At 35.6% G+C, this 14,456-nt stretch overlaps 1 protein-coding gene across 4 annotated transcripts in view; it reads left to right on the top strand.

Annotated features, from left to right (window-relative positions):
- Positions 1 to 14,456, top strand: part of TDRD3 (tudor domain containing 3) — a 133,419-nt gene that overhangs the window by 66,546 nt on the left and 52,417 nt on the right. For all 4 annotated transcript variants that reach the window (XM_060191421.1, XM_060191422.1, XM_060191424.1 and 1 more), the window contains 3 exons: positions 62 to 203; positions 7,677 to 7,748; positions 10,866 to 11,015. In XM_060191421.1, coding sequence (XP_060047404.1) covers positions 62 to 203; positions 7,677 to 7,748; positions 10,866 to 11,015 — 364 coding nt within the window. The remainder of the gene's footprint in view (positions 1 to 61; positions 204 to 7,676; positions 7,749 to 10,865; positions 11,016 to 14,456) is intronic.

Here is a 14,456-nt window from a genome sequence, read left to right as displayed (position 1 = left end):
CTTAAAGGAGGAGTTTCAATGTCTTTTTTTTTTTTAACTCTTTCTTTCCCCCCTTCTTTAGCTTGAATACACCTCCTGGAACTAAAATTAAGCTCTCAGGCATTGTGGATATAAAAAATGGATTCCTGCTCTTGAATGACTCTAACACCACAGTTCTTGGTGGTGAAGTGGAACACCTTATTGAGAAATGGGAGTTACAGAGAGTAAGTGTAAACTTAAGAATAGCTTGAATTTTAAAACACTTATACTCTTTTTATTGCATTCTCCACTTTAAGATCTTTTCATAATGAATAGTAAAATTAGCCCTTTGTGACAGTTCAGCGAAATGGAACGCAATGATCTTTAGAGAAACTAATGTTGTTTAACATATTTCTCCAGTAAAGAAGATGTCATTTTTCAGTATTTATTGGATCTTATGACATATTTTTAAGAGTCATGTGTTACAAATTTTCAAAACTTTCAAGATGCCAGTTAAACTGTGTAATGTGTCTCTGTATAGATATTTCTGTGTATGTATAGTTGTCTTATCTTCATATGTACAATAAATATAATTGGAATCTAGTTAAGTTTTATTATAATAAAATATTCTTGTACATTTGTCTTTTTATCAGATTAGTTGACATGGTCCCTGCTTATCTTATTTTTTTCTTCCTCCTAGTAATATTGGTTATCTAGTTATTGTTACGCTGTTATGTCCAAACTGTTGATTCACTGTGGTCTCATATCAGTCCCTTGATTTCATAACTGTCAGTCTAGTTTAAGTCATTAGCATTACTTGTCTAGATTGTTACGGTAGTCTTTTAGCTGGCTTGTTCACATAATCTTTCTCCATCTTCTAATTTATTTTATATATTCTTATAAGATTATCTTTCTTCAGCATAACTCAATACTCGCTTTATTTCAGATTCCTTAATTTGGGATTTAGAGCCACTTATAAATCTATACCCCTAGTTACAATTTACCTTTTTAGCTTTCTAAATAATTTTACATATGTTTTGTTTAAACAAGTGAAACTATGTAGTCTTTCCTCAGTTAAAATTTTTGGGGAAAATGTTTTGCTCTGATTAAAGTTGCCTATTTTTTCTTTTCTCTTCTAACTCCTATATGATCACATTGAGCCCATATTTTTGGACTCAGATTACACACTTCCTTCTTCACAAAGTGAAGTACTTGCTCCTTTATGGAATTCTTAGAACCTTTTGTTTTTCTGATAATTTTTTTTTTAATACGTAGCACTAAAGTTGTAATTTTAAAAAAAATCTTCTTTAGTAGATTATAAGTTTCTGAAGATCAGAATTTGTGTTTATGTCATCTTTTTTTAATTATTCAACACTGATTTATTTGTTGAGCCTTATACCTGGTACAGTCTTAGATCTATTTTATAGATTATCTTTATTTTTAAGTATTTTACTAATTTATTGGATAGAGACAGAAATTGAGAGGAGGAAATAGAGAGGTAGAGAGACACTTGCAGCCCTGCTCTACCTCTCATGGAACTCCTCCTCCACTCCCAGAAGGTGAAGCCTGGGGGCTTGAACTCAGTTCTTTGTACATTGTAATTTGTGCCCTCAACCAGGTGTGTACCATCGCACAACTCCCCAAATCTTATTAGTGTTTAATTTTTTTAAAAAGTGTATATATGTGTGTGGGGGGGTAGTAGCACACTGGATTAAGCGCACACAGTGTGAAGCATGCCTCCCCCCTCCACAAGGATCCCAGTATGAACCCTTGGCTCCTCACCTGCAGGGGGATTGCTTCACAAGCTGTGAAGCAGGTCTGCAGGTGGCTCTCTGTCTTCCTCCCCTCTCTTGATTTCTCTCTGTCCTATCCAGCATCAACAGCAACAGTAGCAACAACAACAATGGAAAAATAATGGCTTCCAGGAGCAGTGGATATAACCCTGGAGACAAAAAAAAAAAAGGCAATGATTGGGGTTGGGTGGGCAGTTTACTGGCTGAGTGCACACCTTCTTGTGCATCAAGGACAGAGAGCTGAACTCCAGTTCATTGTGGTGGTCTGCTGTATCTCTCTCTTCTCTACTCTCATAAAATCATTTTAAAAAAGTGTGTATGTATGCATATACTGTCAATATCTATATTGATAGAGAAAGAGAAATTGAGAGAGGGAGATAGAGACAGAGAAAGAGATATTTGCAGCACTGCTTCGCCACTGGTGAAGCTTAGCCCCTACAGATAGGGACCTGGGGCTTGAACCTGAGTCCTTGTGTGTTGTAGTGTGTGCTCTCTGCCAGATACACTACCACCTGCCTCCTCAGATTATCCTTAGATCTTTACACTCACTGTCTGATTTAGTTAGTTACTCTGGCACAGATCACTCCTGAATTTAATGTTATAAATACTTGTTCAACATTGTCTGTAAATATTGGCTAGTTCTATCATCTGATCATCATATCAACTTTATAAGGATGTATTATGTCCAAATATATTAGAAGATAAACTTTAAGAACTGTAAATAACTTTTAGTGTGATTAGATATGGCATCTCTGAACCATATGGTATCTCTATGTCTAATTTTTAAATAACTAGTAATGTTTTCCATTATACCACTCTACATTACCAGCAGTACAATAAGAGGGATCAAATTTCTTTACATTCCTACCAAACCCTGGTGAGTTTATTTCAGGAAGTGTGTTAGGTCCTTGCTTAAGCAGGATTTCATTGCTTATTGGTCACCTTTCATTTATATAGAGACAGAGAGGGAAAGACAACTTTTATTGATATGTGAAGCTAAGACTCAAAAACATGTACCATATCCAGTGAGCTACCTTTCCAGTCCCTTTATTATTATTTTTTATAATAACCAGTCTGTTAGGAGTAGAGTGGAATTTCATCATGATTAAATTTACATTTGCAATCTTATAGTTTTTGATATGCACATCTTCTGCCTCTTTGATTAAGTTTATTCCTGAGTATTTTATTCCTGTGCATGCTACTGTAAATGAAAGCATGTATCTTGCAGTTTTTTTTTTCTTTTTCTTAGTCTTATTCTCAGCAGTGACTTAAGGATATTTCCATGTAGCTTTCAGGAGCTTTTATCTGTAACTCTTTTCTGAAAATCTGCTCACTGACTCTACATGCTTCATTCTTCCTAGACTATTAGATTGATTTTTCTCAGCTAAACTCTGTGCTTTCTGTCTGCATTATGCCTCCAAACAGAAAGTCAGTACTTGGTTTTATTTTTCTTTCTCATAAATTAAGTCCAACTGTCATATTCATGAGAATGGGAAATAGAAATTCTCTAATGTTTTAAATTATATTGTATGTATTGAGAAACAGTAGTATTATTGGCAGTTTGTGTGAGTTTTTTTTTTCATTTCTTTATTTGGGGATGAATGTTTTATGTTCAGCAGTAAATACAATAGTATGTACACGCTTAACATTTCCCAGTTTTCCACGTAACAATACAACCCCCACTAGGTCCTCTGTCATCCTTTTTGGACCTGTACTCTCCCCAGTTTGTGTGAGCTTTTAAAAGGAAATTATAGTGTCTAATTCCCCCTAAACTACCCAAACAAATAAAATCAAAGTATAAATTAAAATTATGTATTACTGTTTAAATAATTGAAAGGGCCATAGATAAAAGATATAAATGAGTAGCTAAATGAAGAGGTATATAGGACAAGATCTGGATGAATTTTGAGCACAGAAGCTTCTTTCCTAGTATGCACTAGCTTTCCAGTATGTGGATCTCTGAATTCCAATGTTTAAAGTCTTTATGGAGGGTCTGGGTGGTGGGTCACCAAGTGAGTGCGCATATTACATCTGGGTTCAAGCCCCCAGTCCCCTCTTCCAGGGAGGAAGCTTCACAAGAGGTGAAGCAGGTCTGTGGGTGTCTTTCTGTCTCTCTCCCTCTCTCCCAATTTCTCTCTCTCTCTCTCTCTCACTATATATATAATAGTTTTTAAAAAGAAATTCAACAAATAAAAAAGTTTTTGTGGAGGCTCATTATTGCTTAAAACATTGGCTATTGATAATCAATTTATTCTAGCACATGACTGGTTCCTTTAGCAATCAGCTGTCATCTGGAACTGTCAAGGAACCCATCAATCTGGACTCATTAGCATAAAATATTACTCTGAATGATAAAAGATAACCATATCACCCTCTGTAACTTAGGTAATTTTAGGGATTTTGGGAACTCCATTGTTTGTTTATAGATTTTATGTCTATTAAAGTCATTTTGAAGATAATTTTCAGTTAATATTGCTTGTTAGACTGTAGTTTTACTATTTCAAAGTGATATTTTTGTTAACAAAGTTTTCTTTGGGGGTCAGGTGGTGACACACCTGGTTGTGCATATGTTACAGTGCACAGGGACCTGAGTTCAAATCCCCATTCCTCACCTGCAGGGGGAAGACTTCATGAGTGGTGAAGTAGGGCTTAGGTGTCTCTCTGTCTTCCTCTGACTGTGTCTATCCAATAAGTAAATAATAATAATAATTTTTTTACAGTTTACTTTGAATTTACTGTAAGTAGGGTTTTTTTTTTAATCATTGTATTGAGGGATTGATGACTTACAGTGCAGTTTGTGACACATGGGGTATACAGTTTCTTTCTCACTATGATACATGTCTATAAAACATTCCCAGGGGTCGGGCGGTGGCGCAGTGAGTTAAGCGCATGTGGCACAAAGCGCAGGGACAGGTGTAAGGATCCTGGTTTGAGCCCCGGGCTCCCCACCTGCAGGGGAGTCACTTTACAGGCGGTGAAGCAGGTCTGCAGGTGTCTATCTTTCTCTCCCCCTCTCTGTCTTCCCCTTCTCTCTCCATTTCTCTCTGTCCTATCCAACAACGAACAACATCAACAATGGCAATAATAATAACCACAACGAGGCTACAACAACAAGGGCAACAAAAAGGGGGAAAAAATGGCCTCCAGGAGCGGTGGATTCATGGTGCAGGCACCGAGCCCAGCAATAACCCTGGAGGGGGGAAAAAAAAAAACATTCCCTCCCTCTATCATCATGTACCAGGATCCCAACACACTTGTAAGTACACACACACACACACACACACACACCCCAAATCTTTCCTTGACCTTCATCCCCAGAGTGAGAAAAATCAGAAAGAGAATGATAAATATTGGATGATCTCAAAACTGGAACTTAAGAAGCAAAGACGGAATGGTAAAACACAATGTAAAATATATTCTGTGTTTGGTGCATTGCACCAAAGCCAAGGATATTGAGGAAGTAGAGGAAAGGAAGGGGCTAGGGGAATTTGAGGAACTGATCCATGATGGTAGAAAAGTACCTAAGTTGGGAGTGTGTTTGCACACTCTTACCTCTTAAATATTACACTTATATCACAAGGACATGAGAAATTGTACCCATGTGTCAGCAGTTGTGCTGTATGTAATCTATTAGCTTCCCAATAATGTTAAAAAAAACAAAAACTAGAGGCATTAATCTATGTAACTAATAAACTAGAAAAGGAAGAAATCAGGAAGCAGCCATGCTTGTAATAGCATCAGAAAGAATTATATATCTTGGACTATTTAAAACAGGAGACAAATGATTTGTGCATTGAAACTTCTGAACCATTACAAATAGAAGTTAAAGATGACACAGAAATCGAAAGATACCCATATTCCTGAACTGAGACAGTTAACATAATTAAAATGACTATCTTAGCAAAAGCAGTATCCAGACTCGATGTAATTCCAATCAGTGTTCCTATGAGCTTCTTTAAAGAAATAGGACAAATCATACAGAAGTTTATCTAGAATCACAAAACAGCAAGAATTACCAGAGACATCCTTAAAAAAAAAAAAAAGAATAAGAATGGAGGGTTTGCACTCCCTGACTTGACTTTAACTACATTACTGGGCTGTAGTAATCTATGTGGTATAGGATCCGAGAGTGGCACATCTGGTACAGCACACATTAGTCATGTGCAAGGAGCCAAGTTCAAGCCCCCAGTCCCTACCTCCAGTGGGGAAGCTCCACAAGCAGTAGAGCAATGTTGCAGTTTGATCTAGTTTGTTCTCCCCCACCCCCCTCCTCCTTCTCTGTTTCTGTCTCTATCAGAAAAGAAACAAAATGGGAAAATAAATGCTGCCCGGATCATTAGCTTCTCCCTACAGGTTGTGAACTACAGTGATAATCCTGGTGGCAAAGTAAAATAAAATATTGGTACTAGAACAAAAATAGATACTCAGATCAATGGATAGAACTGAGAGCCTAGAACTAAGCCCTTATATTTTTATACACAATTAATCTATGACAGAGGCCCAGAACATTAAGTTGAGAAATGTTGGGTAAATTGTATGGTCATATGCAGAATAATGAAACCACCACCACATGTCACCGTACACTTAAGTAAAAGCTCAACAAATTAAAGACTTCAGATGTTAATGCATAGAAGAAAACATCAGTGAAATACTACATGATATCTGCTTTGGGAATGCCTTTGAGAGACTTGAGCCCAAGAGCAAAGAAAACAAGCAAACCAAAAATTACGTCATTGGGACTATATCAAATTGAAAATCTTTTGCACAGCAAAAGGAACCATCACCAAACAGACACTCTATAGAATGGAAGAAGGTAATTTATGTTTCATATGCCAGACAAAGGGCAGATAACCGAGATATGTAAAAAAAACAAAACAAAACAAAAAAAAAACAACAAAATTCAGAAGCAAATAACCCAGTTAGAAAATGCAGCAAATAACTGAATAGACCTTTCATCAAAGAACATATGCAGACAACCAAAAGGTATATGAATAAATGCTCAACATCAAGACTACAATGTGATACCATCTCCGCTGTGAGAATTGCCTACATCAAAAAGGACAGAAACAGTAAGTACTGGCAAGGATGTAGGGAGAAGGGAAGCCTTCTACATTGTTGGTGAGACTGCAAATTAGTACATACAGCCTTTGTGGAAAATAATTTGGGTAATCCTGACAGCATATACAATGAACCCACCATGTGATCTATGACTCAGCAACTCTTCTATGCCTTTGTTCAAAGAAGACAAAATTTTTGTTCTGAAAAGATCTGTGTACACCCATCTGCATGGCAGTGCTATTTGTAATAAACAGCCAACATTTGGGAACCCAAGTGGCGAACAACAGGCGAATGCTGAAAGAAGTGGTAATACATATCTATAGATTTGCATCTGTATGTGTATATATATATATATATATATATATATATATATATATATATGTATGAATATTATACAGCTATAAGAAACAACAGCACATTCTCCTTTGCTGCAGCATGGATGGAATTAGAGGGAATCATGTTGAACAAAATAAGCCAGAAAGAGGACAAATACTAGACGATCTAATAAAGCAAAGGACAATAAAGAGTGCATTTGCAATGCATTGTAGCCTTCTGCAACAGTTTTAGGGACTCACAAGGGGGATGAGAGGACCGTTGAGGAGAAATTGGGAACTTAAGTTTTAGAGTGGAACGAAATGATGTTAGTTGAAAGTGAAATGATACCTATCTTGGGAAAATGTAGACATGTACATGTATGACATCAGCAATGCTGTAAATCAACATTTTCTCAATAAAGTGATATTTGAATAAAACAATTTATACAAGTATTTTCCCTTGTTTTAAGAATCTACTAAAATAGGTGAATTTTTCATATTAATGCAATATGTTGTTATGTGTAATTTGTTTTATGACCTGTTTTTCTTACAGAGCTTATCAAAACACAATAGAAGCAATATTGGAACTGAAGGAGGACCACCTCCTTTTGTACCTTTCGGACAGGTAATGACTTTCATGATGGCAGATGAATTTTAATCAACAAAACTTTTTTTTTCCCATTTGTATTCAAGCAATACTTATTTTTTGACGAACTTCAGAGGTCATATGACTGGACAGAAATACACTAAGTATAGGACTATAATAATTATGCTTTTTAAAAAAACTATGCTGGGAGTCGGGCAGTAGCGCAGTGGGTTGAGCGCATGTGGCTCAAAGCACAAGGACTGGTCTAAGGATCCCAGTTTGAGCTCCGGGCTCCCCACCTGCAGGAGAGTCGCTTCACAGGCGGTGAAGCAGGTCTGCAGGTGTCTGTCTTTCTCTCCCCCTCTCTGTCTTCCCCATCTCTCTCCATTTCTCTCTGTCCTACCCAACAACGACGACATTAATAACTAAAACAATAAAAACAACAAGGGCAACAAAAGGGAATAAATAAATAAAATAAAAAAATTAAAAAAAACTATGTTATAGGCTGCTGGGAGGTAGGGCAGCAGGTTAAGCAGACACTGTGTGAAGCACAAGGACTGGTGTAAGTAAGGATCCTGGTTGGAGCCCCCGGCTCCCCACCTGCAGGGTGGGGGTGGGGGTCACTTCACAGGTGGTGAAGCAGGTCTGCAGGTGTCTTTCCCCCTCTGTCTTCCCCTCCTCTTTCGATTTCTCTCTGTGCTATCCACCACCAACAGCAATGGCAACAATAATAACTACAAGGGCAACAAAATGGGAAAAATAGCCTCCAGGAGCAATGGATTTGTAGTGCAGGTACTGAGGCCCAGCGATAACCCTGGGGGCAGAAAAAACAAACAAACTATACTGTAATTAAATTTTTGATATAGATTATTTTCTCAAGAGTTGCTAATTCAAGGAGTGAAGCAATTAAAGAGCACACCTGAAGAACAACTTTTCTGAGAGAGAGTCTAAAAACAAATGTAGACACAAATATAAGATGTAAAGGTAAAAGCACAAGAGACGGGGTGACATTACACTTTAGGAGTTGCTGTCCCAGTTTGTCCTTTCCAAGGTTCTATTCTGCCTTGATTGAAATACCCTTTTTCCTTTTAGCCACAATAGCCCTGAACCTTCTACATAAGCTGAAGATTTTCTATTGCCTATTTTTTCAGTTTTTGTGCTCAAGCAGGTACATCATCGGTCAACCCCTACTATTTCTCATTTTTCTTTTCCCTACTTACTATAAAATGCAATTTTGAAATAGTTTATTAGATAGCCAATATCTTGTTTTACTAACGGAACCTAGCAGTAAATTACACTCATAGCAATCACTTCCAGCCTTCCCCTGTTTTATTCCTGACTAGTGTGAGAATAAACACTGTGGCAGTCTGTCCTTTGCCTTATGTTGCTACCACAATTTGGCTATTGGTAATCTCCCATGCATTTACTTCCTTGTTATTTTTCTCTAAGAGTGCTGTCTCGGGTAAAGATGAATTAGGAAACAGAGAACTAGATAACTTTTTTTTTTTTTAAATTATGGGATGAGAAACACTCATCCATCAAAAATATAACAAGTTAGTGTCATTTGACTGACAAGCTCTTTACAAATGTTTTTGTGAAATGTACTCAGAAGAAATTAAAATCTTCTTGGCTATTTTGATATTATTTATTAAATAGATTTTTACTCTGTTTTAGAACAAGGAACAACCAGGATAAAAGGAAACAGGATGCCTTTTTTATATGATTCATATTGATGATGTTCTCACTTTTATCAGTGCATTCATTAAATACCACTGCAATGAAAATAGAGAATAAATATTCTAATAATTTATACTTGAAAATAATAGATATGTTTCAAATGATTGCTTTTCCATTAAACTCTCATTAATTTATAAACTTTCATTTGATAATAAATGGTCATTCAACTTTGGTAACATTTATTTTGTAAGTTTCTCAAAGAACTTCCAGCAATTGATTATTTTCATTTTAAAATATTTTAATGAGAGATAGACATATAGAGAAAGATACACAGAGACAGAGAGAGATAGGCACACACAGAGAGATACCATAACACTGCTCACTTCTGGCTTATAGTAGTGTTGGGAATTGATCCTGGGACACTGGAATCTCAGGCATGAGAGCCTTTTGCATAGCCATTATGCTATCACCTCAGTCATTCAACTGATTATTTTCAAGAATTTAAAATTGTTTTATAGTATTAAGAGAGATAATAAAAGCTCTAGCTTTAATAGTGTTGTTTATAAAGTATGTTTTCATAATACCTTTCTTTGCCTTGCATGTGAGTTAAAGAAGCAGTGCGGGCTATGTGTTAAGGACAATAGGGTATATTTATTTTCCAAAAACCATTATAGATATTGTGTATTTGTTTGAGAGTATTTTATTAATGAATTGAAGTTTCATTTTCTAGAATTTTAAAGTTAACTTTGTTATACTGAAAATCAAACTCCATGTAGTCTGATTGAAGAAAATGGCAGTCTTTTTTTTTTTTTTTTAACATTTAGTTTGTAAGTTTAGGGACATTTTTGTTTTTTCCTCTCACCAGGGCTTCAGTGTCTGGCTTATTTTTTCAGGCAGAAAAAGAAAAGCAAAGCCAGAGAGGCAGAGAAAAGATACCACGGCACTGAAGCTTCCCTCAGTACAAATGGCCTGGCCCTAAACTGGGTAGCATGCGTGAAAAAGCAGACAACCTTGAGATGCGCTATCTTACAGGCCCACAATTTTTTTAATGAGATTAAGTAACTACCAATGAATCTTCCTATAGATGGTGTGTTATAATGTGGGAATCAATCTATTAATATAATATGAAGTCAATTTATTTTTGCATAGTAGTCTAAACTCTTTGAAATAAAAAAAATTTAAGTTGGTGTTCTAGAATGAAAATTGAATTTCTTAATTTGCTTTATGTTTGAAGTATGTGCCTCATAATAAATGGCCGTATTTTAGTATAGCTTTTCTTAAAATTTACTTTACTTAATTATATTTACTTAAAAGTTACTTCGATTAGTTTTCTACCTTAATTTTGAGTTATATGGGAAAGAATCATAATGGGCTGTCAACTGTTGTGATAAAAACAAACAAAAGTATTACTTTCTTATAAAAAACTAGAGTCCCTTTTAGAACTACTGAATTAACTTAATTTTTATTTACTATCACCAGAGGTGTACATCTCATGTCCAAGTGGATAGCAGAGAACTTGATCGAAGAAAGACGTTGCAAGTTACAATGCCTGTGAAACCTACAAATGATAATGATGAATTTGAAAAGCAAAGAACTGCTGCTATTGCAGAAGTTGCAAAGAGCAAAGAAGTAAGAAACTAAATTTTAACTTCTCTTATTTTTTATCATGTTCTATTTTTATTACTCAGAATCATTATTCTTTTCACATCAGATAGCAAATTCAACCAACTTTTGACATTCTTGTAGAAATTTGGTAGAAAATGTCCTAGAACATGGAGTCCTAAGCTTATGTTTGTACTCATAGTCCTATTTCCAAATCTCTGTGACAGTTTAATTTAATTACTTTCCTAGCAAATGACCCGTCTTTTTTCCTTTCTTCTTCTTTCATTTTGTGATTTAATACTTATTTACAAAATCAGAAGATAACAGGAGTATAATTCCATACTGTTCCCACCATCAGAGTTCTATGCCCCCATTCCTTCCATTGGAAACTGCAGTCGTTCTCCCAAGGTCACAGATAGAGGCTGACTATTCTTTCTATAATACAAATATATAATGTTCTCATTTTATTCTGTGGACCTTCTTTTCTAAGTCACACTGACACCTATTACTACTTCTTAGTGGCCTTTCTTTTTTTCCTCTTTGCTCTCTGGGCCTTGATGGAATTTTGTTAATGAAATGGAATTAGGTAGTCCCATGTGTTAGGAAAGGTCTCACCAAATTATTGGAGTTGGAAGGTTGACACCTCAGGCTCGATGTCTCTGATTATAATCCAGAGCAAACAGACAGTGACAGCATAATGTGGCATGATGGCGCTGGTACTGCTGATTTTAGTTGAGGTCAGCAGAGGCAGTATAACAAGAGTAGAGGATTGAGAGGAGAGGCATCAAGAAATACAAGCAAAGTCCCAGAGGTTCCAGGACTGGGAGAAATATAGATGTTAAAGAGAATGGGCAAGCATCCTTGTAGTCTTGGAGTTTAAAAAGGCAATAGATAATTATTATTATAACAAAGTTAGTTGGAAGCTTGTTTTTCTGCGAAAAACCCATGGCTAAGATTTATGGTACTATACTTGACATTATCATGATTTATGTCATTTAATGATATCTGCTAACAACGTTTAATATGTCTGGAAAATTGATTTAATATTTCAAGTTCTTTATCTACCTAAATTTTAGTTCTGAGCATGTTTTTTTTAGTCTAAATATTTAATGTTTCAGATTTGTAAGATTGAATTCTAACACTGTGCTTAAATAGTTTTAAGGAGTTCTAAAAACAAATTTTCTCTAAAATACCTAAGGTACCTAAAACGTTAGACCAGATTGATCAAAGTCATTTGGTCCTGGCAGTGTCTAAGATATAGTTATTAGTAGATGTTATTAATTTGGAGTTTACTTTATTTGTGGTAAAATGTAGTAGTTCAGTTTCCTTCTTCTGCAAATTTCTACTCAGTTTTTCCAACACCATTAGTTAAAGAGATTCTCCTTTTTTCATTTAATATTTTACCTCCCCCCCCCCATTGTAAAATATTAGATGAATGGGCGGGGAGAAGATAGCACAATGGTTATGCATACAGACTCTCATGCCTGAGGCTCTGTCAAGTCCCAGGGCCAGGGTTAATCCCCCGTACCACCATAAGCCAGAGCTGAGCAGTGCTCTGGTTTAAGTAAATAAATAAATAAAATAAAATAAAGTAAAATAAAAATAAAATTAGATAACCATAGTTGCAGGGGCTTGTTTCTGAGCTCTCAATTCTATTCCACTGATCAGTGTGTCTATTTTTGTTCCAGTACCAGGCAGTTTTGATTACAGTGGCCTTATATATCAGTTTGAGATCTGGGAGTGTGATGCCTCCAGTTCTGTTCTTTTTTCTCAAGGTTGTTTTGGCAATTGTAGGTATTTTCTGGTTCCAGACAAACATTTGTAGCTTTAGTTCTATTCTCCTAAAAAAAAAAACAAACAAACTGGGTAGACTATAGAAATTGCATTAAATTTATATACAACTTTAGGTAGGATATTCATTTTGATGGTGTTAATTCTTCCAGTTCATGAACCTGCAAGATCTTTCCATTTCTTTGTATCTTGTTCTATTTCCTTGAATAGTGACTTAGTTTTCAAGTCTTTCACTTCTTTGGTTAGGTTTGTTCCTAGGTATTTTATTGTTTTTGTGAATGGACTGATCTCTGGATTTCTTCTTAGTGTTTGTGTAAAGGAATTTCACCAACTTTTATATGTTAATTCTGTAACTTGACACTTTACTATATTGCCTGATAATTTTGAGGAGCTTCCTGCTGGAATATTTAGGTTTTATGTATACTATCATATTATATGCAAATAATGACAGTTTGACTTCTCTTCCAATCTGTATTCTTTTAATTCCTTGCTTATCACTTTGCTCTTAGTGTGAGAACTGAACACAGATTTTTTCCCCCCTCCATTTTCATTCTTTACCAGAGTACTTCTCAGTTTTGGCTTGTACCAGGGATTGAACCTGGGACGTTAGGCCATTTTCTTGGCCCAAGACTTTATAACATAGAAAAGCATTTCCTATTAATGAGACAGAATGCTACGTTTTAAGGACCAATTTTCCTTAAATAGCAACTTCTGAAGAATAAAAGTTAAATCATGAGGATAAATCAGTGATTCAGGATTAACACTTCGATCAATTTTCAGTCTTAAATCTATTTAATATGTAAGTATATAAATAAAATTTATATAAATGCATTTTGAATTGTATATAGTGCATACATCTGAAGTATATTGTTGTTATTTGTTAATTTTTTTCTTTCTTATTTTCTCATTGACAGTAGGATTATTGCTGGTGCTTTTAGCCTATAGAGTGAATCTAGTGATCCTGATGGCTATTGTTTTTTTCTCTAAAAATTATTAATATTTTTCATTTGGTAGGACAAATAGGATTTAATAGGAGATAGATATGGAGAGAGAAAGAGAGACACCTGCAGACCTACTTTACCACTTGTGAAGCTTCTCTCCTGCAAGTGGGGAGCGGGAACTGGAACACCTCACACATGGTAATGTGTTTGCTTTACCAGGTGTGGCACCTTCCAGCCCCCTCTCCTTTGAATTTAAATATCAGACTTCTTGAATTTTTATTTTCCTATCAATCTAAAATGGGAGCAGTTTTTTAAATCCTATATATTTTTATTTATAAAAAGTGGATAACAGTATTACATGCTTCACCTGGGTACTGTGAGAATTAAAAGTAAGAATGTTTAAAACAATACATGATACATATTTGGGTTTCTCTCTCCCTCTCTTTTTCTGGTGATGCTGTGGGCTCATGCACACACAACTCCACCACTTGGCTGATATTTCATCCTTTCAGTTCAGATTTATAAAGAGAAGATCGAGCGATAGTGGGAAGACTGTAGCACTGGATCATTGATAGGTTAGAGTTGCTTGTCTAGAATTGAGAAGACTAGTGTAGAGTAAGTTTTAGAGAAAGAAGACCTGTTTTCTGTTTTGAACATATTAGCATTGAGGTTGACTCTCAGCCAGATAATGTTCAGTAGGACAGGGCTACGGAAGACAGTTGTTGAAAGATGAACG

Source organism: Erinaceus europaeus, chromosome 5 (assembly GCF_950295315.1).
Source record: "Erinaceus europaeus chromosome 5, mEriEur2.1, whole genome shotgun sequence".
NCBI lineage: Eukaryota > Metazoa > Chordata > Mammalia > Eulipotyphla > Erinaceidae > Erinaceus > Erinaceus europaeus.
Note: the sequence above shows the minus strand (reverse complement) of the source record. Positions and strands in the feature narration are given on the sequence as shown.